This window comes from Hemitrygon akajei, chromosome 9 (genome assembly GCF_048418815.1).
Source record: "Hemitrygon akajei chromosome 9, sHemAka1.3, whole genome shotgun sequence".
In the NCBI taxonomy this organism is placed as follows: domain Eukaryota; kingdom Metazoa; phylum Chordata; class Chondrichthyes; order Myliobatiformes; family Dasyatidae; genus Hemitrygon; species Hemitrygon akajei.
Genome location: NC_133132.1, coordinates 101,613,697 through 101,638,443, shown reverse-complemented (window position 1 = coordinate 101,638,443; position 24,747 = coordinate 101,613,697). Strand labels below are relative to the sequence as shown.

Sequence of the window (24,747 nt, the reverse complement as noted above, 5' to 3'; positions counted from 1 at the left end):
CAATGGAGTAGTATCAAATATTTTTACTGAGTCACGTTAGTAACGGTACACACTGGACAGCTTACAGTGTGGGAGCGATGAGCTGGGCCTGCCAAGACGAAAAGATGTACACTCAAAAGCCCATGCCAAAAGAGAGTGCCTCCCACACATAGGAGGCCTAATTGATTTGCTGTGTAATCAATCAGCAGTATGTGCATTTGCCGCATTCACAATCAATCTGATGCAATACAGAATAGTTGTGAAGAAATGTGGAGGGTGGGGGAAGAGACAGTAGACAATAGGTGCAGGAGTAGGCCATTCGGCCCTTCGAGCCAGCACCACCATTCAACGTGATCATGGCTGATCATCCACAATCAGTACCCCATTCCTGCCTTCTCCCCATATCCCTTGACTCCACTATCTTTAAGAGCTCTATCTAACTCTTGAAAGCATCTGGAGAATTGGCCTCCACTACCTTCTGAGGCAGAGCATTCCATAGATCCACAAATCTCTGGGTGAAAAAGTTTTTCCTCAACTCTGTTCGAAATGGCCTACCCCTTATTCTTAAACTGTGGCCTCTGGTTCTGGACTCCCCCAACATCGGGAACATTTTTCCTGCCTCTAGCATGTCCAATCCCTTAATAATCTTATATGTTTCAATCAGATCCCCTCTCATCCTTCTAAATTCCAGTGTATACAAGCCCAGTCACTCCAATCTTTCAACATATGACAGTCCCGCCATCCCAGGAATTAATCCCGTGAACCAATAATGCACTCCCTCAATAGCAAGAATGTCCTTCCTCAACTTTGGAGACCAAAAATGAACACAATACTCCAGGTGTGGTCTAACCAGGGCCCTATACAACTGCAGAAGGACCTCTTTGCTCCTATACTCAACTCCCCTTGTTATGAAGGCCAACATGCCATTAGCGTTCTTCATTGCATGCTTACTTTCAGTGACTAATGAACAAGAACACCTAGATCTCGTTGTACTTCCCCTTTTCCTAACCTGACACCATTCAGATAGAAATCTACCTTCCTGTTCTTGCCACCGAAGTGGATAACCTCACATTTATCCACATTAAACTGCATCTGTCATGCATCTGCCCACTCACCTAACCTGTCCAAGTCACCCTGCATTCTCCTAACATCCTCCTCATATTTCACACTACTACCCAGCTTTGTGTCATCTGCAAATTTGCTAATGTTACTTTTAATCCCTTCATCTAAATCATTAACATATATTGTAAATAGCTGCAGTCTCAGCACCGAGCCTTGTGGTACCCCACTAGTCACTGCCTGCCATTCTGAAAAGGACCTGTTAATCCCTACTCTTTGTTTCCTGTCTGCCAACCAATTTTCTATCCATTTGAGTACCCTACCCCCAATACCATGTGCTTTAATTTTGCCCACTAATCTCCTATGTGGGACCTTATCAAAGGCTGTCTGAAAGTCCAAGTACACTACATCCACTGGCTCTCCCATGTCCATTTCCATAGTTACATCCTCAAAAAATTCCAGAAGATTAGTCAAGCATGAATTCCCCTTCGTAAATCCATGCTGACTCCTGTTACTGCTATCCAAATGTGCTGTTATTTCATTTTGTATAATTGACTCCAGCATCTTCCCCACCACTTTACACAACTTTTGAGTAAAGCACTCCAAAGTTAATGAAGGATAACTTGCTTTAATACTGACCTAAAAGTACCAAACTATTTCATAGTATTACTTTTGAACTATAGATTCTGTTGTGATAAAACATAGGAGCAGGATTAGGCCATTCAGCCCATCAAGTCTGCTCCATCATTCCAACGTGGCCAATTTATTATTCATTTGAACTCCATCCTCCTGCCTTCTTCCTGTAACTTTTGATGCTCTGATTAATCAAGAACCTATTAATCTCCACTTTAAATATATCCAAATGAATTCCACAGATTTACTACCCTTTGGCTAAAGAAGTTCATCATCTCTGTTCTAAATGGATGTCCCTCTATTCCAAGTGTTCCTAATTTTTTTTATGCCATGGACCCCAGGTTGGGAACCCTTGCATCTGAGGCTTTGCCCTCTGGTCCTAGACTCCCCCACGAAAGGAAACATCCTCTCCATATCCACTCCATCTAACGCTTTCAATATTTGATATGTTTTAATGAGAATCTTTCCCCCCTCCACCCCACATCCCGCATCAAATGCTCCTCATACATTAACTTTTTCATTCCCAGAATCAGTCTTGTGAACCTCCTCTGGATCCACTCCAGTGCTAGCACATCTTTTCTTACATAAGGAGCCAATGTAATGCCATGTAATTAATGATATTATCAATTCAGGGTGAATAACAGGAGTTTTGCTTGTGTTTCAGATTCTGAAAATTTTGTAGGTCCACAGAGAAAATTATTGATCAATGTAGTCTCTCAACTGTAATGTCAACTCCAAACTTGCTTACCTCTTTAGGTGGTTGTGGAAAGAATCCTTGTGGCATCCTATTCATCCCTTCAGTATGTTCACTTCACTTTATTGCTACAGGGACCTTGTTCTCTTGCTATTGTGTTTGTTTACGAAAAAGAAAATGACTGCTTCAAAGATGAAGTGATGAAATGTTTGTAAGTGCAGATTTGGTTCCTGCTCCACTCAAATAGTAGACCTTGGATCATTTTAGATGTTTTAAAGGGCAATCCAGTGGAAGCATGCAGCATTGGCTTTGTGTATGTGTAGATAAGCTTATCTTTCTTAAACTGAGGTCAGCAGCAAATGAAAATTGCCTCTTTATTTGATAAATAAGCATGGTGTTGATATTAAAAATAGTTCTGCTTGTAATTAAAAGGTGCCAATCTCCCATCCTACATGATCACCAAGGTTCTACAAGTGCTCTGACGGAGTATGATGGACCAAGAGAACGAGATGGTACGTTAGAACGGGCCAGAAGCGTTGGTAAGCCTTGAGTTTAGAATCAATTTATTAAAATGGAGCAATTATGCATTTAAAATGTCCCTGATCATTGCAGTGTTACAATTGTTGCTAATTCAACATTTGCCTGGCTTACTGAACTGATCAACATTTTGACTTGTATCACAGAAAGTCATGTGTCTTACAGCTCAGAAATTGATTTTTCAGGCCACCACATATATGCGGATGTTTTTAGCCAACTACAGTACACTAATCCCATTTTCCTGCATTACCATCAGTTCCTTCTTGCCAATCCCCACAAATTATCAGTGGACATTTTATCATATTTAACCAGAGCTACTAACTGAGTTGGTAACCAACCCAATACAGTACTCTTAGTGGTTAGCACTATGCTTTACAGTGCCAGCAGTAAGAAGATTGGTGTTCAATTCCTGCTGCTTTGGGTAAGGAGTTTGTACGTTCTCCTCCAGTGGGTGTTTTGATTTCCACCCACATTCCAAAAGACATACAGTTAGGGAGGGTAAGTTGTGGGCATGCTATGTTGGCATCAGAAGCATGACAACAGTTACAGGCTTCCCTTAGCACACCCTTGGACTGTTAGTCGCTGATGCAAGCAGTGCATTACACTATATCTTTAGATGTACATGTGACAAATAAAAGATTATCTTTTTCTTTAAACAGGAATACTTTTCTCCCACGATATGAAGGGCTAACCGCCAAGTATGCTGAAGTTGTTGACAGAAGTAAAACAAAAAGGACTACTTGCATTTTTGTTGCATTTCTCATTTAGAATATTCCAATGATCTTTGTGGCTCATAAGTATTTTTGATATGTGGCTGCTGTTGCAATTTGGGAAATAAAGCAACCAATTTGTGCTTGGTAAACTTGTTCAAATATAAGTGCTGCCTTGACCCAATCCATCTGTTTTATGTTGATTGAAAAATAAATATTGGAAAGGATATGTGGGATAACTTGTTCTCCCTTGAAGTTGTGCCATGGGAGCTCTCATGACAACTGAAAGAGCAAGTACAGCTTTAATGTTTCATCAGAAAGGCAGTATCTGCAGTAACATAGCACACCCTGTGTTCCACACTGAACGCCAGCCTGTCACTGGGGAAGAAATACACAATCCTGAAGACCCACTTTCAACAATTTGGAATCAGTTTTTTCCCTTCTGCTATCAGATTTCTGAACAGTCCATTAACACTATCTCATTATTCCTTTCTTTTTACAATATTTATAATAATTTTAAATTTAAAGATTAAATGATTAGCTTTATTAATCACATGTACCTCAAAACATACATGAAGTGTGATTTATGCCAACAACCAACATAATCTAAGGATGGGCTGGGAAACAGCCCATAAAGTGTTGCGTGCTTCTTATACCAAAATAACATGCCCACAACTTCACTAACTTGTATCTCTTTGTAATGCGGGAGGAGACTGGAGCACCCAGAGGAAACTCGCATGGTCACGGGGAAAATGTACGAACTGGTCATAGACAGTAGCAGGAATTGAAATCCAGTCACTGGTGCTGTATCTTTAATCTTGCACTGTACAACAAATTTCACATCATCTAAGTCAGTGATGATAAGTCTGATTCTGATTCAACTTTGTGCTCAGGTCTCTTGTGGATTTTCAATCCAGAACCTTTTGACTCCAAAGCAGCCACAACCGACAAAATGAAGAAAATTATTGGAAAGTGAAAAAAGGTCAAATTGTGAACTGAAACATTGCCAGTAATTTAGAGTGCTGTATCATGCTTTAATCTCTGACCATAAAAGGAACAGATTTACATCATTAAAAACAACTCTGCTCTCTTTCAGAAGCAAGATGGCATGTTCCTTCAACGAAAATGCTGAGCTCTTATAAAGGACTCCAAAGGGAAACCATTGGCAAAGAATCTCCAAATAAAATTTTACATGTAAGAGTCACACATTATTGCTAAATCCCATTAACATATTATCATGTTTGTTTTATTTTTCTAGTTCAAGCATGCATTAGTACTGCTGCCCTCTCCCTACCTTATATGGTTAAGTTGTCATCTGACATTTGCCTTACAAGGGTCCATGTAGTATAGTTTAATGTTTTCTTACCAATAGGCGAGGATTGAACCTTGAAGGGAAGAGACGAAGACCTCTGGCTCAGGCTGTGATTGTTAAAATGGAGAATATCTCTTCACAGCTCATTTATTTAAACAAAATAATATTCATAGGCATATACACTCACAATATACAAAATGTACAGTAGTTATGACAGTAGAAAAGATCATTGGTTGCAGTCCACCATCATTGCAGGACTTGTATGTGTCCAGGGCAAAGGAGCCCAGGAAAAATCACTACCCACCCAGCAAAATGTCTTTTCCAAAAGCTCCCTTAAAAGTTTCTTCCCCCAGGAAGTTAATGTGATCAACCATTCCAGTTAGACCCACACCCCTTCTTTCTATTACCTCAGTCACTGTAAAAACTTCAAACCACTTTTAATTATGCTGTTTACATTTTAAATACATTCTGCTATTTATGTATTTATGCATGGTTTATTACATATCTGTACTTCTGAGTTTGTTTTAATTCTTTATAGTTGTTGAATATTGCTTTTTGTTGCATGTCATGTTAGCACAGCACAGCAAATTTCTAATACACGTAAGTGTTTTTGGTGAATGAAATTGATCCTTGATATCACATTTATAACAAGTCTGTGCCTCCTGCTGTGCTGAACTCCCAGTACCTGTGCTGTAATATGTGCTGAGCCCTAGTTAAATACACTATTCTGCAGTGACCTCCATTTCTTTGCAACTTTGTGTTGAGCCTCCATTATATTTGCTTAATGCTCTTCCTTGATGTGCTCCGTGCCAAGTCTATACATTGTGCAAATCTCCAGTTGATTACATTTTATATCTTGAAAGAGGAACATTGCTAATTGGTCCTTGCTCACACTGAGAACATCAAGTGACATTGTATTACCTGACAGAATCTCCTTTGCCACCCCTGCCACAAGGCAAAGTTAGCTATGTGAATTTTATTTCTCTAGTATTGTATGAAATTGATCATGAAACCTGTCCATTCAGTATAGAATCAAGGATTATCCATTGTACTCCTGCTCATTCTTGACTTCTGCTCCCATCTCTTGGGGCCTGATGTTGGCTCAGAGCAACATTTGCACTGTAGCAGTGGTGTTGAGAAAGAAATGCTCTGTCTGCTATGCACAATAAAATCATGAAACCACGAACCATTTCCAATTTCTCATCACATATTGACTAGAGCGATTCTTCCTTTAATGAGGTAAATATTGCTCTGCTCGAGATAATTATATTTAATATTTAATTGCCTCAGAATCAAAATTATGTGTGGAGCAAATTGGATGTGTATTCTAACCCAGCCATTGGGCATTTTTTCACAGTCTTTTTCAATTTAATTAGAAACAATTAGCATAAGTGGCTTCACTTTCTCATTGGTGTTCAATGAAAGCATTAGAGCTAACAAAGCAAACCTCAATCAATCTCTTGCACCCTTAGTGTCAAAGGTGGCCATGTTCATGAATGCAATTATCGAACTTGATGATGAATTATCCCTTTGTGAAATTAGTGTGGGAAAGGCAATAGAAACTTATTAATCTATATTTGAACCAATCACTTGTTTTGCATACACTTCAATGCAGCTTTTTTGTAAGTTTGCATGTCTACAGACTGAACCTGAAGCACTTGGATTCCTCTTGGGTACATTCAAGTTGAAATACCAATATTTAAAGCCGGTGTTTATTCTTATACACTAAATGGGATGTATAATGCAATCACACCACAATGTACGTTTGTAACCTGCTTCCACAAAATCAGGATAAATATTTTTCCAATAATTGGCATATCCATTTGTGCATTGTGAATGTTTTTATTTGTACTAATGGAAAATTAAAATGTATTATTAATCTTGTGACAGGAATGTGATTCAAATTTGGCACTAGAACAAGGGGTAAAATCATAGATAAATACATTTAAATGCATAACCACATTGGAAAATACTGAATATTATTGGGTTATATGTCAACTTTTTCATTATTCTTAGATTACAGATAATAATTGCTCAAGCCATTCCAGCAGTAACACTCTGTCCAGCAATGCGTCCAGCAATAGTGATGACAAGCAGTTTGGTTCGGGTGACTTGATGGATCCAGAATTGCTGGGGTTGACATACATTAAAGGGGCCTCTACCGACAGTGGGATTGACACAGCTCCCTGCATTCCAGCACCATTGATGGCAACAGTTCATTTGACTGGAAGCAGGTCAGCTGTGCAGAGCAGAGCGGAGCAGATGGTGCAGTGGGTGGAACACTCTGAAGATGGAGGGCCTGAAGATGGACAGGCTAAATCTTATGCTGTCCACAACTATACAGCTGCCATTTCTGCTGGCCTTGCTGCCCAAGGAAGTACCGGTGACCTAAGTGAGATCTCATCACACTCCAGGTACAGTGAACTTTAATTATTGCAGCCATCCAGTGGTCTTTATACACCATGGATAGACACTATGAAGGAGACTAGGCAAATAGATGCCTCTGATCATAGTATACATATGTACAGTATCATAAATTACTTGAACGACAGGTCACTTTTAACTGATAAATGAGAGACAGCATTTTATCATGAAACTCTCAGAATGGTGTAGAAATCCAAACTGGAAAGCATAACATAAACCATGAGAATGCTGGTGTTTTGTAACCCACAATGGAGCCATTTGACCCATCATATTGGTGCCAGGAAAATTCAGATCAAAGTTATTACTGCTCCCACCATCCACCAGCCATGGATAACCCAAAGTCATTTCCTCCGATCCTTGCATAATTCTGAAATCCAATATCTGTCAAAACTCTGCAGCCCTAATTTCGCCCTGCCCCACTCTGTTCCCAGTCCTTTACTAAAATCACGTTATTTTACTCTAAATGTAACCACCTCCACTGACCTGCTCTGGCCTTAAGCTTGCTCCTTGTTCTATTACAAATATTTATCTGGTTCCATCTTGAAAGATACAATGGTTGGTGGTTCGATCTCCCCTCCCCTCACCGCCGTGACAAGCATACCATGCACCAAAAGTTAATCAGACCAATACTTAATAAAATACGCCAAGAATAGTAATTTTCCTGAGGATTTACTGATCGATTTCAAAATTGAGAGTTTTAAAAGACACTCGGGAGTTCAATTAATTGTCAGGATTAGGCCACTATCTTCCTATTCTACTGAAAATTTACAGGGAATTTTCATCCTTATAGAACCTTATAAAGTAGAGCATTTGGTTCATTGTTCCCATGTCTGTTCTCTGAAAGCTGTGTATACCTATTCATTCTCCTTTCTTTTCCTATGTTCCAGTGATTTGTTTTCCTTTTTCCCACCCTCCTTCTGCCCTCACCTCTTCAAGCATAAATTCAGTTCTTCTTTGAATGCAAGTGTTGAGTCTGCTTCAACCACAGTTCCACAAATTTAAACAGAGCATCTGAACCTATAGCAATCTCCTACCTAATTTCCCTTGCCTTCCCCAGTGAGTATGCCCATTATTGTTCTATTAATACACTCATGTATCTACACAGAACTTAGTTCCTCTGTTTTGTAATACCTGTCTATGTGAAATAGTATTTTTCAATTTTTAAAATGCCATCTGGATAGATTAATGATTTTCAGTTTATCACTGTGCAATATGTTCTCTATGAATTAATAGTCCAATTTGTGCAATACTCTGGATAAACAACACTGAATCTGAAGAATTAATACTGATTAATTGCTAGAGTATACCTTTAATTTAATGGAAAGTATCCGGTATATTTTTGGAGTTGTGTACTCTATCAAGGCCATTGAAACAGTCAAATTTGCTTTGTTAAAAAATAAGGAGCAATGTAATGTCATTTCCTATCACCTAAGTACCTTTTGAAAGCAACATATGGTCAATAATACTTGGTTCTTAACTGAATAGACCAATAGATTCAATGAAATGTGCAGGAAATGCTGGAAGAGCTCAGCAGGTCAGGCAGCATCCATGGAGAGGAACAAACAGTTGATGTTTTAGGTCCTGATGAAGGATCTCAACACAAACTGTCGACTGTTTATTCTTCTCCATGGATATTACCTGACCTACTAAGTTATACCATAAGACATAGGAGCACAAGTAGGCCACTTGGCCCATCAAGTCTGCTGCACCATTAATCATGGCTGATCCTTTTTTGTCCTCCTCAGCCCCGCTTCCCAGCCCTCTCCCCATAACTTTTGATGCCAATTCCAATCTAGAACCTATCAATCTCTGCCTTAAATACATCCAATGACCAGGCCTCCACAGCTGCTTGTGGTAACAGGTTCCACAAATTCACCACCCTCTGACTGAAGAAATTTGTCTGCTCTTGGTTTTATATGGACATCCCTCTATCCTGAGGCTGTGCCCTCTTGTCCTAGACTGCCCCACCATGAGAAACATCCTTTCTACATCTACTCTGTCTAGGCCTCTCAACATTCGAAAGGTTTCAGTGAGTTCCCCCACCTCATCCTCCTAAATTCCAGCAAGTACAGACCCAGAGCCATCAAACGTTCCTCCTATGATAACCCTTACATTTCCAAAATCATGTTTGTGAACCTTCTCTGAACCCTCTCCAATGCCAACACATCTTTTCTTAGATCAGGAGCCCAAAACTGTTCGGAATGCTCAAGGTGAGGCCTCACCAGTGCCTTATAAAACCTCAGCATCACATCCTTGCTTTTGTATTCCAGACCTCTTAAAATGAATGCTAACATTGCATTTGTCTTCCTCACCAGCAGCTCGACCTGCAAGTTAACCTTTAGGGTGTTCTACACAAGGACTCCCAAGTCTCTTTGCATCTCACATTTTTGAATTTTCTCCCCATTTAGAAAATAGTCCGCACATTTATTTCTGCTATCAAAGTGCATTTTCCAACCTACCTGCTTCTTCGACACTGCCTGTTCCTCCCCTTATCTTCAGATCATCTGCAAACTTGGCAACAAAGCCATCTATTCCATCATTTAAATCACTGATATACAGCATAAAAAGAAGTGGTCCCAACACCAGCAACTGTGGAATACCACTAGTCACTGGAGCAAACCAGAAAAGGATCCTTTTATTTCCACTCATTGCTTCCTACCAATCAGCCAATGCTGTAACATTAGCTTTGACTTTTCTTGTCAGCCACAGTAGTACTATTTTGCCATTTGAGTATTTCTTCATTTTTGGAATACTTATGTCCTGCAACTTCAACATTTTTCACAGAAACTCACACAATTGCTTCTCTGCTGTCATCCCTACCAGTATCTCCCTCCAATTTAATTTGGCCAACTACTCGCTTATACCTGCTGTAATTTCCTTTACTCCACTGAAATACTGCTACGTCAGAATTTACTTCCTCGTTATGAAATTTCAAGTTGAACTTAATCATATTGTGATAACTGCCTATAAGTGTTTGTTTACTCTAAGCTCCCTAATGACTTCTGGTTGATTACATAACAGCCAATGCAGTATAGTTGATCCCCTAGAAGACTCAACAACAAACTGCTCTAAAAAGGATTCTTGTAGGTGTTCAACAAACTCACTCTCTTGAGATCCATTACAAACCTGATTTTCCAAATTAACATGCATGTTAAGATATCGAATGACTATCATAACATTACCCTTTCAACACACATTTTATATTTCCCATTGTAATCTGTGGTCCATATCCAGGCTGCTGTTGGGAGGCCTGTATATAACTGCCATCAGGGTACTTTTTCCCTTGCATTTCTTGACTCAACCCACAAGGATTTAACATCTTCTGATCCTGTGTGACATCTTTCTACTGATTTGATGCCATTCTTTACGACCAGAGCCATGCTACCCCGTGCCTACCTTCCTATCCCTCCAATACAACTTGAAATCTTGAACATTCAGTTCCCAATTACAGTCATCTATCAGCCACAATTCAGTTATGGCCACAACATCATATCTGACAATTTGTAATAATGCAACAAGATGATCCAACTTATTTCTTATACTCCATGCTTTGAGATATAACACTTTGAGTACTGTATTTGCTACACTTTTTGATTCTGCATCCCTAACGCACAGATAATAGACAATAGACAATAGGAGCAGGAGTAGGCCATTCAGCCCTTTGAGCCAGCACCGCCATTCAATGTGATCATGGCTGATCATCCACAATCAGTACCCCATTCCTGCCTTCTCTCCATATCCCTTGACTCCGTTATCTTTAAGAGCTCTATCTAACTCCTTTTTGAAAGCATCCAGAGAATTGGCATCAGCAGAAGTTCGCTGATGACACGGCCATAGTGGGGTGTGTCAGGAATAGACAGGAGGAGGAGTATAGGAAACTGATACAGGACTTTGTGATATGGTGCAACTCAAACTACCTGTGTCTCAATATCACCAAGACCAAGGAGATGGTGGTGGACTTTAGGAGATCTAGGCCTCATATGGAGCCAGTGATCATTAATGGAGAATGTGTGGAGCAGGTTAAGACCTACAAGTATCTGGGAGTACAGTTAGACGAGAAGCTAGACTGGACTGCCAACACAGATGCCTTGTGCAGGAAGGCACAGAGTCGACTGTACTTCCTTAGAAGGTTGGCGTCATTCAATGTCTGTAGTGAGATGCTGAAGATGTTCTATAGGTCAGTTGTGGAGAGCGCCCTCTTCTTTGTGGGGGCGTGTTGGGGAGGAAGCATTAAGAAGAGGGACGCCTCACGTCTTAATAAGCTGGTAAGGAAGGCGGGCTCTGTCGTGGGCAAAGTACTGGAGAGTTTAACATCGGTAGCTGAGCGGAGGGTGCTGAGTAGGCTACGGTCAATTATGGAAAACTCTGAACATCCTCTACATAGCACCATCCAGAGACAGAGAAGCAGTTTCAGCGACAGGTTACTATCGATGCAATGCTCCTCTCACAGGATGAAGAGGTCAATACTCCCCAATGCCATTAGGCTTTACAATTCAACCGCCAGGACTTAAGAACTTTTTAAAAGCTATTATTAATGCTGTTTGAGATAGTGATTTAGATGCATATCATATTTTTTTACTGAGTTAAGTATTGTATGTTATTAGTTTTGCTACAACAAGTGTATGGGACATTGGAAAAAAAGTTGAATTTCCCCATGGGGATGAATAAAGTATCTATCTATCTATCTATCTACTGCCTTTTGAGGCAGAGCATTCGATAGATTCACAACTCTGTGGGTGAAAAAGTTTTTCCTGAAGTCGGTTCTAAATGACTTACCCCTTATTCTTAAACTGTGGCCTCTGGTTCTGGACTCCCCCAACATCGGGAACATGTTTTGTGCCTCTAGCGTGTCCAATCCCGTAATAATCTTATATGTTTCAATCAGATCGCCTCTCATCGTTCTAAATTCCAGTGTATACAAGACCACTCGCTCCAATCTTTCAACATATGACAGTCCCGCCATCCCAGGAATTAACCTCATGAACCTGTGCTGCACTCCCTCAATAGCAAGAATGTCCTTCCTCAAATTTGGAGACCAAAACTGAACACAGTACTCCAGGTGTGGTCTCACCAGTGCCCTGTACAACTGTAGAAGGACCTCTTTGCTCCTATACTCAATTCCTCTTGTTATGAAGGCCAACATGCCATTAGCTATCTTCACTGCCTGCTGTACCTGCATACTTACTTCCAGTGACTGATGAACAAGGACACCTAGATCTCATTGTACTTCCCCTTTTCCTAACTTGACACCATTCAGATAGTAATCTGCCTTCCTGTTCTTGCCACCAAAGTGGATAACCTCACATAGGACTAGTAGGGTCCCAGCACCGAGCCTTGCAGTACCCCACTAGTTACTGTCTGCCATTCTGAAAAGGACCCATTAATCCTTACTCTTTGTTTCCTGTCTGCCAACCAATTTTCTATCCATGTTAGTACCCTACCCCCAATACCATGTGTCTAATTTTGCCCACTAATCTCCTATGTGGGACGTTATCAAAGGCTTTCTGAAAGTCGAGGTACACTACATCCACTGGCTCTCCCTTGTCCATTTCCATAGTTACATCCTCAAAAAAATTCCATAAGATTAGTAACACATGATTTCCCCTTCGTAAGGGTGATACTCACCCTGCTGGCTGCAATTTTGTCCTATCATCTGCCATCTATTCCTGACAGTCTGACTGCACACTATCTTTGCTTTTTTACTATCCGTCCTATCTCTCACTCCGGTTCCCACCCTCCCCTCACCCCCACCAGCTTTCTGTGTGTATAACTCTGGATTCTAGCATCTACAGAATTTCTTATGTTTAATATCAATGAAACATTTCTTGTAATTTAATAATAAATGTTAAAGTTCATAAGTTCAAAGTAAATTTATTATGAAATTTTGTACATGTCACCATACGCTACCCTGAGATTCATTTTCTTGCATGTATTCACAGTCAAACAAAGAAATACAATAGCATCAATGAAAAACTACACACAGAGACTGACAAACAATCAGTGTGCAAAAGAAGAGAAACTGCAAATACAAAAACAAAATAATAATTAAATAAATAAATAACACTGAGGACATGAAATTCAGAGTCCTTGAAACTTACTTTGAAGCCATTAATCATATCTAGAAATAATGAAGAGGGGGTTTCAGCAAAGTAGAAGTAGAAGAGGTAGAAGTAAGCAGTCTTAATGATGGAAGTAATATGTGACCTTGGGGATACCCATGATACATGATTGTCCGCAGTCTTCCTGAGCTATAGATCTTAGTGAGGAATGAGAATGCTACCACTGAACAGAGGATAGAGTCAGTCCCTGCAATATTGGGAGTAAATTTTAGATCACCCAGTAGTGGATGTTGAAGCAAGAGTGTTTCAGACCAGCGAAGAGTCAAATGAGATAAAGGTGAGACAGAGCTGAATGTTGTCTACATTCATATCAAGTCTGATGTGTTTTCAGATGGAATTGCCAAGGTTTAAACATATAGGTATGAAATAAGGTGAGTGGGGGCTTGTGAGTGGATGCAAAAGCAGGTCTTCAGGCAAATTTCAGAGGTGGTGTCCGGGCATGGTAGGAGCAGCCATTGTGGGTGTTCCTCTGGCTGCACTCTGATGGGTCAGAACAGACTAAGGCAGCTCTATGCAGCAAATCAGTGAAGGACTTGTATTAAGAGGAGATTAATGTAGTGAAATGTGCCAAAGTTGGAAGTTAATTTTAAAGGTGCAGGGAGGGATAGCTTACTTGCAGTCATAGTCACAAACCTGTCATCTATGGCTTACATAGCACACATAAAATGCTGGAGGAATTCAGTAAATCAAGCAGTATCTATGGAGCAGAGTAAACAGTCATTGTTTTAGGCCAAAACCCTTCATCGGGAGTTTTTCCAGCATCTACAGAATCTCTTGTAAGATTTCCAATGAAATAACAGAGCTGGATAAGAGAGAGAGAGAGAGAGAAAGAAAGACATTTAATGAGCTGCAGTTTTGTGGGTGAAAATTCCTTGTTAATGAGGGAGGTCAGACTGGTTCAAGCTGACAGGAAGGTAATGGTATGTTACAACAGTGGTGTGCAGAAGAACATCTCTGAACACACAACACATTGAACCTTGAAGCAGATGGGCTATAGCAAAAGAAGACCACACTGTGTTTCACTCCTGTATCTAACAAAGTGTATATATTAATCTCCTGTTGCATCATGCAACTGGGTTGTGGTTATACAGTTAATAGGGAACGAAAGATCAATCACACCCTATTCATTTGTCAATCATTCTAAGGATTTTGCCTTAAATCTGAAACCATTCCATTGCTCTTTGTAGGAAAAGTGCCCCATGTTAGTCTGCAGTATGACTTGTGGCAGTTTTATTTTAAAACTATTATCTGGTTCAAATATTACGTGATCAAGATTTAAGAGGACTTTAAGCAATGCTGTAGGGCAAGACTATGTATATAATTGTAAACTCTGTGACCTCTCTCTTCCACCGTCCCACAAATTTTTGTCTCTTCAGTGGCTCACATCATTCTGGAAGCCCAGCACCTCGTGTTTCTAAAACCAGTGGATCACTTGATGCATCCAAAGTCTACATAGTATCTCAGAACAGCAGTCAACCACTGCTGGGGTCATTATCAGGATCATATCATCGCCAGGGTACTGCCAACAAATATGTCATTGGCTGGAAAAAGTTAGACAGAAGCCCTACACCTGAGGAGTCTGAAATGGCAGATTGTAGAAGGTTAGTGACCCAGCTGAAAAAAATACTTTTGTCCGCTTGCTATATCTGAAGTCTGGTGTTTATGTTCTCTCAGAACTATTGACGTTTCTGTGGTTTTCAAGTTGTGGTAACATTTATACCCTTCTCTGAATTAACCCTGCTTTTAGTAAGTTGTACTTGGCATCAGGCAAAAGGAAATAACTGTTAAGTATTTCCAAGCTTGCCAGTGTGATTCCAAACAAAAATAATTCACATTATTTATGTGATGGAGACATTTCAGAATATTCAGCATTGAATATAATGGGTTTTTTAATTGTTTGATGTGTACATCATTGTAATACAATTAAGCAAGCTATGTTTCAAAGCCAGACCTGTTCTACACTGACAAATAAACTTGAGACAACTACTGCAAATATAGCGTAGGTTGTTGGAGAACAGTGAGGTGCACTATGTATCGTGGAAGGCAACAGGGTCGGCCATGTGGCATATTTAACTTAATTTGTGTCATGAAGGAAGGTGCCATATGGAAATAAGTTTGTGAGAGCAGCAACTGATCAATGCAAGTTGTCCCTGCATGTCTTCTGGTTCTTGCAGCACAGGTAGGGGGTTCAGAGTACAGTGTTTCTAGAACAGGGAAGCAGGTCCCAAGAGGAAATTAGGTATTCTGTTATTTTGAATATTATTAGGACCTCTCTTTAAAAAAATATATGCATTTTAACAACTTTAGTATGCATACAATTTTTTATAATAATTAAAGTATGTGTTTAAAAGTTGTACTCATAGCCTTACCATTCTTATTAAATGTAATTGTTAAGAGAAGTTTATAATCAGTTGGATTTAATTCTAGTGATATTGGAGATAAAGCTTCAATATTTAATATATTTTCACTGCCACACTTTTAACTGGAGCAGATTATTCAGCCCCTCAAAGTTAACTCATCATTCAGAGAGATCTTATCTGTAGGTTCATCAACACCAGTGCCTGGCTTAATTATGTTACGATTCCCTTTATGAACAAACCTATCTAATTTGATTTTGACACATTATGAATTTTAATTGGCCTCCATTCTCAATGGGTTTTGGAGGAGAAAATTCCGAATTTCCAATGCCCTCTAAGTGAAGTGATACTTGACATCACCTTTCCTCTCTTTCTAAGGTTCTATAATTATTGTTCTGGATTCATCCACACAGAACAATTTGCCTTAGTGTTGCACCCCAATATATTGAAAAGTCCAAATTTCTCAACAGGAGTACTATCAAATCAAAATGTGACATTGAGCTAAAAGTTTTACTGTGTTAGGTAACCAAAGTTTCAGTCAAATATCTGTATTTTCTGCACAGACCGAGGGATGAGAGGTTTAGAATCAGAATCATGTTTATTATCACTGACAATAGTTGTGAAACTTGTTCTTCTTGCGGCATCAGTATAATGCAGGCATAGCAAATTACTGTAAGTAACAAAAATAAATAAATGATGCAAAAGAGGAATAGTGAAGTTTTTTTTATGGGTTCTTGGATGGCGGATGGGAAGAAGCTGTTCCTAAAACACTGAGTGTGGGTCTTAAGGCTTCTGTACACACAACTTTATATTTGATTGGAGGTGAGAAGCTGGTCAGGAGAGCATTGGAATCTAAAGGTAACAAAAATATAGTTGAGGGTTTCAGTGGCAAATGAGCTCATATAGAACCCTGCCCACTACCACCACCTTTGCAAGGCTCCTCAAAGCCTTTCTTTCCATCCAAGCTTTCTGTACTGTTAAACTGCACTTCTACGGAATGTGGCATTTATCGAATCACAGAGCTGTACAGCATTGAAACAGGTCTTTCATATCTGTCCAGATGCCCCTTCAATGTTTTTACTGTTTTTTTTACCTCCACCACCTTCTCTGACGGCTTGTTCCAGATACCATTTACAATTGGTGTAAAATATTTGCCCCTCAGATCCTCTTTAAACCTCCTTCCAATGCCTTCTGTTTAAACATTAAACCAATGCCTTCTGTTTTAGACATCCTTGTTAAATAAATCACACAAGATGTAAACTATACTTGAAGTGGGTTTTCCTCCTGGTGTTCTGGTTTTATCCCACAGTCCAAAGATGTACTAGTTAGTCGGTCAATTGCTCATTGTAAGTTGTCCTGTGATTAGGATGGTACCGAGGGGATGGATGTCAGGGGTAAGTTTTTCACACAGAGAGTGGTGGGTGCGTGGAATGCACTGCTGGCAGTGGTGGTGGAAGCGGATACAATAGGGTCTTTTATGAGCCTCTTAGATAGGTACATAGAGCTTGGAAAAATAAAGGGCAATGTGCTAGGGAAATCCTAGGCATTCTCTAGAGTAGGTTACAAGGTCAGCACAACATTGTGGGCCGAAGGGCCTGTAATGTGCTGTAAATTTCTATGTTCTATGATGGGGTTAAATAGGTGGGTTGCTGGACAGTGCGGCTCATTGGGTTGGAAGGGTCTGTTATGCACTGTATCTCTAAAGAATAACAAATAAAACAAAAGGAATCTCAACAGAGATATTTACAAGGAATACAGTGATTAAAATCCTGTGAACTGAAAACAAACATTTTCCCCATTGTTAAAGCAGTCATTAAATGCTTTTGTTAAATAAATCTTCCAACTTGTGAACCTCTTTATAAGTATGCATTAGTGCTAATAAATCCACATATTTGTGATGTTAACTGTACCTTTGCAGATATATTTTGAGGCTGATGCTGTCAACATGAGGAACATGGGGGGGGGGGGAGGAATTTCTTTAACCAGAGAGTGGTGAATCTGTGGAATTCATTGCTACAGACAATTGTGAAGGCCACATCATTGGGTATATTTAAACTGGAGGTGGATAGGTTTGTGATCAATATGAGTGTCAAAGGTTATGGGGAGAAGGCAAGAGAATGGTGTTGAGAGGGATAATAAATCAGCTATAATGGAATGGCAGAGCAGGTTCAATGGGCTGAATGGCCTAATTCTAATCCTATAACACCACAAGTGTATTAGGAGATTGTTGTAGGTAATTATTGTTTAAATAGTTTATCTAATAGTTCAGAACATTAAACAGTTAAAACCCCAAATATGTGTATTTGAAAAAAGTTATATTTCAAGATTGTGATTTCTGCAAAAATAATGAATTGAAAGTGCTGAATTTAATTCATTGATTAGATAAACCACAGCACTGATATATATTCAAAACCTGTAGTCACTGAGCACCAGTATGAATTGATGTGTTGCTTTTTGCCATATCCTCATTCCATTTTTTACTTCTCCAGGAGGTTGTATGGTGATGTAACAGAGATAAGCAATTCCAGTCAACATCAGGACTTGGTGCAGGAATTGAGTCCTGTCAGTAAATCCCAGCAAACCTTCACCAAAGAAGAGTTTCTGAAACTGATGCTGCCAGACAGCCCTCCTTTGGAACAGAGGAGGAGGAAGGTTAGTCTGTACACCTGTCAGAGTTAATTCATGAGATGTGTCCACTGGTATTTTAACAAAACTCCAACTGACAGAGAACAAAAAGCTGAACCTCCCCAGGTAGAGCAGTGAGTGCTCTTCTAGAAACAGTCCCATTGGGACATTCAGGTTGCAACCCCGGTATGCCAGCAAATCGAACACTGTGGATTGAAGTTAATAGGGGACAACAGCTATTTGAAATAACTTTCTCCTCAATGACTGTGATAGGATTACACCTTCTCTGTTGTGCTGCACATATTGGATACGTGGGACAGTTTACCAAAGCTTGCAATTACAGTCCTCCTTTAACATAACATTAAAAATCCTCAGAATAAGAATCAGGTTTATTATCACTAATGTATATGATACATGAAATGTGTTGATTTCATGTACTGATGCCACAAAGCCTACTATAAGTTACTATAAGAAATATATATATATTATATATATAATTTTTTCAGTAAATTACATTAAATAAAGAGAAAAATGAATGCACAAAATGTCTTATTTGGAGGAGAGGATGTGATAACTTAATGGCCAGTTTTTTGATGTAAAGATTTTATCCTTTGCCAAAACAGCTGGAAAATATAAATTCATTAAATTAAAACAAATTCAGGAATAAAAGCCAGGTGTCAGTTCCGGTAACCCCATAAACGTAGCACAGCACAGGAATAGGATGAAGGAATCAAAACAGCTCTCTGAGTGAAATATCAAGCCCTTTCCAAGTAATTGACAGTTTGGTCTGGAGTTCCTTTGGTAGCCAGATGAGAGAGGTTGATGACAACTTGCACCCATGGAACTTGCGTCAGAAACCCCAGGAACTTGTTCACTCAGCCTCCCCTCTTCAGTAATGAAGTCATGTTAGCAATTGATTGCACAGTGAATCAATTGAGCCCTCAAAGCGCAAAAGGCTCTCTCTTTTAGAGTGTGCATTTACACTTGCCACATTTTCGCAGTTCATCTAATGGAGTGCAGTAAGATCTTGTATTCATTGTAACCACAGATTTCAAGATGATTTAAACCAATTAAGTTCTTCTCATGTAGGAAGGGTGAGTTGTGTTGTGCACATCAAGTTCCCACACTCAAGAATGAAATAGTAAACAAATAACTTGTTTTATGTGTTGATGATGGTCAGGGCACTCTAGATTTTCTGCTCCAGTGTCTAGATTGGGGCATTCCCTCTGATTCAACAGGGAAAATGTAACCACAAAAGTAGAGGTTTTGACTAATCATCAGAGTAATATGAAGCCAGTGGAAGCATCAGACATCTCCTACATCTGCAAATAGTTTCAACCTCCTGGGAGTGCACATCTTCCACAATTTCTCTTGGTCCTAGGACACATTCTGCACCATCATGAAAGCTCACCAACTTTCTCTACATTCTGAGGAGGCTAAAGAGAGCTGCATCACTACGTGGCACAGAAACTGCACTGAGGTGTATAGGAATTCTTTACATGTGGTCAAACTGGCCATTGCATCATTGGCACACCACAACCTGCCATCAAGGACATATATACAGAAAGGTGCCAGAAGTGGGCCAGTAACATCATGAAGGATCCCACCCACCCTGCTCATGAAGTGTTTGTTCCACTCCCATCAAAGAGGAGGCTACGTAGTGTCCATGCCAGAACCACCAGACTCAAAAACAGTTGCTCTCGCCAAGTTGTAAGGCCGATCAACATCTCCACCCACTAAACCTCCCCTCCACCACCACTACTTTATCATTTCCAGTCAGTCACCTATGTACAGACACTCCTGTGCCTAGCGTCACTTTATGGACATATAATCAATCTATGTAAATAAGCTATCTTATGTATTTATATGTATTGTGGGCTTTTTTGTTCTTGTGTTCTTTATCTTATTGTGGTTTTTTGGTGCTGCATCAGATCCAGAGTATCAATTATTTTGTTCTCCTTTCCACTTGTGTACTGGAAATAACTTTAAACAATTTTGAATCTTGAATATTGAATCTTAACTGGCATTATCATTACTATATATCTTCAGTGGCAAAAACTGAAATTCAGCAAAGGGAGAGAGGATCAGGGAAAAAAAAAGGTGACTTTTGAACTTGACCAAGCCTGGGTTTTAGAGGGGTCTGGAGTCAGGAAGACTGTCATCACTGTTATTGCCAGCAAGCACATCTTAATGATCTGACCCTGTGGTCTGGCGCCATTTGCATTCCATGTGGAGACAGCTTAATGACTGTCTGCAAGACCTTTAGCAAATTGCAAAACACGGTTATACACAAAAAGGAAACTATCTTGTCTTCTTCATAAAATCACATGATATAAACAGCCACTTAATTCCTTATTGCTTAGTTGTATATTTTCTTCAATAACGACACATAAATTGAGGTAAATTATCAGCTTGGAACACACTGCAAGAATGCATCACAATTTGACCGAAACCAAAAATTGTTTTCTCTACACACAGGAAAAAGTCCCAAATTCTGCTGCTTGTTTCATTTAGAGTTTTTTTTAGATGAGGAACTATTTCTGTATAAGAAGATTGTTTAATTTTAGATTTGTATTTACAGAATACTATAATTCCTAGAAATTAACATTTTAGCAAAATAGGAGTTCATTTGTCTATGCTGATGGTGAATTAAAGCATCAAGATAATGTGTTTGGTAGCTAATTTCACAAGGCTTCCATTGCACTCTGGTAACTTTACAAAGGTGCCTGGTAGTCTCGCTTTGAATATTCTGTGCATCTATTGAGATGACCACCCCTTGTTATTCCTTTGGCCTGTCCCTACTTTTCCCCTTGCACATGCTCACTTTTTTGTCAGCTACCTGGAATTGTAAGTCATTTGCAACGTGTAACCTTTAGCCAGCAGTTTTTGTCATGAACATTCTGTGGACGTTTTCAATCAACATTCAGTTAATGTTTTTTTTCATCAACATTGCCTTATTTGGATATATTTCTGCAACTGATGTAATGGACATGACATTGTATTTCCCCTTCCCATGTTTTCAAATGAAACCGAAGATGGTAACAAATGGAGTTAAGTTTAAAGACCAATAGATTTTTACAATAAATACAAAGGAGGATTTGCATTTCTATAACACCCTTCATGACGATCCAATCTATCTTGCAGTTAGTGAAGCACTTATTTTAATGAGCAATCACTGCAGTGAAGTAGAAAATACCACTGTTAGTTTTATTTTTTATTTGTTCAAGGAGATCACCAGTAGATAAAATTAAGCTAAGATTAGCTTTGTCACATGTCCATTGAAACATACAGTGAAATGTGTCAGTAAAATAATAGCACCTTCCTAATTGTTTCTGAACTGAGGAGTTCGGTAAGTGGTCCACATCATTAGTAAGTACGGAGTCACGTTATTGAAGAGTTCACTCCCCTCAATTACCAGTTCTTGTAGTGCATTCAAAGTCAAATCAGTTGATACCTCTGTACTTGCAGCCTAATGCCCCATCTCAAAATTCCCTTTCCTCTCAAAGTTCTTGAACCTTCTCTAGTCTCCCAAATCATTCTCAGATTTCTCTGGGCACCAATCTCAAATACCTCTAAAAATACAATCAGTGGCCACTTTAGTATCTTCTGTACCTAATAAAGTAGCCACTGAGTGTGCGTTTGTCGTCTTTTGCTGTTGTAGCCCATCCACTTTGAGGTTTGATGAGCTGGGCATTCAGAGATGCTGTTCTACACACCACTGTTGTAATGCATGGTTATTTGAGTTACTGTTGCCTTCCTTTCAGCTTGAAACAATCTCAAGTCAAGTCAAGTCACTTTTTTTATTGTCATTTCAACCATAACTGCTACAAAACACGGTAAAAACGAGACAATGTTTTTCAGGACCATGGTGCTACATGAAACAATACAAAAACTACATTGAACTACGTAAAAACAACACAGAAAAAACTACACTAGACTACAGACCTACCCAGGACAGCATAAAATGCACAAAACAGTGCAGGCATTACAATAAATAATAAACAAGACCATAGGCACAATAGAGGGCAGTAAGTTGGTGTCAGTCCAGGCTCTGGGTATTGAGGATTCTGATAGCTTGGGGGAAGAAACTGTTACATAGTCTGGTCGTGAGAGCCCGAATGCTTCAGTGCCTTTTCCCAGATGGCAGGAGGGAGAAGAGTTTGTATGAGGGGTGTGTGGGATCCTTCATAATGCTGTTTGCTTTGGGGATGCAGTGTATAGTGTAAATGTCTGTAATGGCGGGAAGAGAGACCCCAATGATCTTCTCAGCTGACCTCACTATCCACTGCAGGGTCTTGCGATCTGAATGGTGCAATTTCCAAACCAGGAAGTGATTCAGCTGCTCAGGATGCTCTCAATACAACCTCTGTAGAATGTGACGAGGATAGTGGGTGGGAGATGGACTTTCGTCAGCCTTCGCAGAAAGTAGAGACACTGCTGGGCTTTCTTTGCTATGGAGCTGGTGTTGAGGGACCAGGTGAGATTCTCCACCAGGTGAACACCAAGAAATTTGGTGCTGTTACGAACCCCGTAACTGGGTCACTTACCAGCAAAGATAAGAGGTCTGTTGAAGTCTGATGATATGATTTTTAACAGTATTTATTAGTAAAAATACACAAAAATAATATCAATGCAAATATACAGATAATATACGTCGTCAATACTAAATCTAAAGTGCGGGTATAATAATAATCAATAAGAAATAAGTATCGTTGTCTAGGGGATAATGTATTGTCCGATGGAAATATAAAAGTCACTCAGTTCATGCAGGCTGCAGCCTTTGGGGACCGCTGGGTTTGCAATGGTTGGAGAGAGAGAGAGAGTTTGGGAGAAAAACTTGCCGGCTTTCCTTTTATGATTTCGATCCATCGGAGTCTCGTTGTCGTGGCCTTTCACTTGTGGCCTCTCCTTTAGCTAAGCCGTTCTTCCGTGATGAGCCCGCTACCCTGGCAAAGGAGGACGTACACAAGCCCTCACCGGCGTTCGCTATAAAATGCTGTCACTGGATTTCCAGCGTTTCTCCTGGTGCGTCTAAAGGGGTTGTTCCCCAGACCCTCTTTTATCCTTACTCACGGGGTCTCAGATGTCAATCAGGTTGGGATGATGCAATCCCTCAACCAGCCCACTCTGGTCATCCCCGAGGGGCTTCAATGAATAGTCCAGTACTCAATACACAATTCCGTCTCCAAGAGACAATAGCCGTTATCAATGGTTTAGTTTCGCTGAGGCCAGGACACATTCCAAACCTTGTGGATTCTCTCTCATTTCCTGGGTCCCAGACGCGAATTAATAGCGATCTTGCAATTCTCAAAAAGGAAGGGGCGACTTTGTACCCTTCGGCCCCTCAGAGTTGCGGCACATTCGTAACAGTGCTCTTAATGATCTCTTCCGAGGAGCCGTCGATGTTCAGTGGAGAGTGGTCGCTCCATGCCCTCCTGAGGTCAACAACCATCTCTTTTGTTTTGCTCACATTCAGAGACAGATTGTTGGCTGGCCATTCTCCTCTGACCTCTCTTATTAATACAGCATTTTCTCCCACAGAACTGACACACATTGGATTTTTTTTTTGTCTTTCACACCATTTTCAGTAAACTCTAGACACTGTTGTATATAAAAATCCCAGGAGATCAGCAGTTACTGAGATACTCAAGACACCCTATCTGGCACCAATAATCGTTCCATGGACAAAGTAACTTAGATCATATTTATTCCCCATTCTAATGTTTGGTCTGAACAAAACTGAACCTCTTGACCATGTTTGCATGCTTCAAAGCATTGAGTTGCTACCACATGATTGGCTGATTATATATTAATGACCAGATGTACCTAATAAAGTGGCCATCAAGTGGAGGCCAGACTGGAGAGGGTGGGTGGTCTGCATACCCTCTTCTGTCTGACTTTTATGTACTCCATACTGACCAATGATGTAGACACTTAACTAACTTCCCAGTGACATTTGTGATGTTTGAATGATAACAGTTTGAGAAGTATTGTCAATAATTTTGTGTAGTGTTTGAGTTTAATGTTACTTTTATTTTTCTCCCTCCACTGTTAAACTGAGTTGGGGAGTGAGTGGATGTTGGTGTCACTTTAATTGATTAGCATTTTTGTTTGATAATGGACACTAAGAAGTTATGATGGTTGTCAGCTCTGCCTCAGTGACAGCTTTCTCACTAACATTTTCAAAAGATCATTGATCCAAGTCCAAAGTCCTACCCCAGAAACTGATTTTTTCTCTCAGAAATACATTTTATGAAATAAATCTGCATTCTATTTATATTCATTCCCATTCTATTTA

At 39.8% G+C, this 24,747-nt stretch overlaps 1 protein-coding gene across 3 annotated transcripts in view; it reads left to right on the top strand.

The window, feature by feature from the left end:
* Positions 1–24,747, top strand: part of sipa1l2 (signal induced proliferation associated 1 like 2) — a 511,308-nt gene that overhangs the window by 429,599 nt on the left and 56,962 nt on the right. For 2 of the 3 annotated variants that reach the window (XM_073056679.1, XM_073056678.1), the window contains 5 exons: positions 2,798–2,904; positions 4,709–4,806; positions 6,941–7,338; positions 14,844–15,068; positions 18,314–18,476. In XM_073056679.1, coding sequence (XP_072912780.1) covers positions 2,798–2,904; positions 4,709–4,806; positions 6,941–7,338; positions 14,844–15,068; positions 18,314–18,476 — 991 coding nt within the window. The remainder of the gene's footprint in view (positions 1–2,797; positions 2,905–4,708; positions 4,807–6,940; positions 7,339–14,843; positions 15,069–18,313; positions 18,477–24,747) is intronic. The other variant, XM_073056680.1, reaches the window with a different exon arrangement.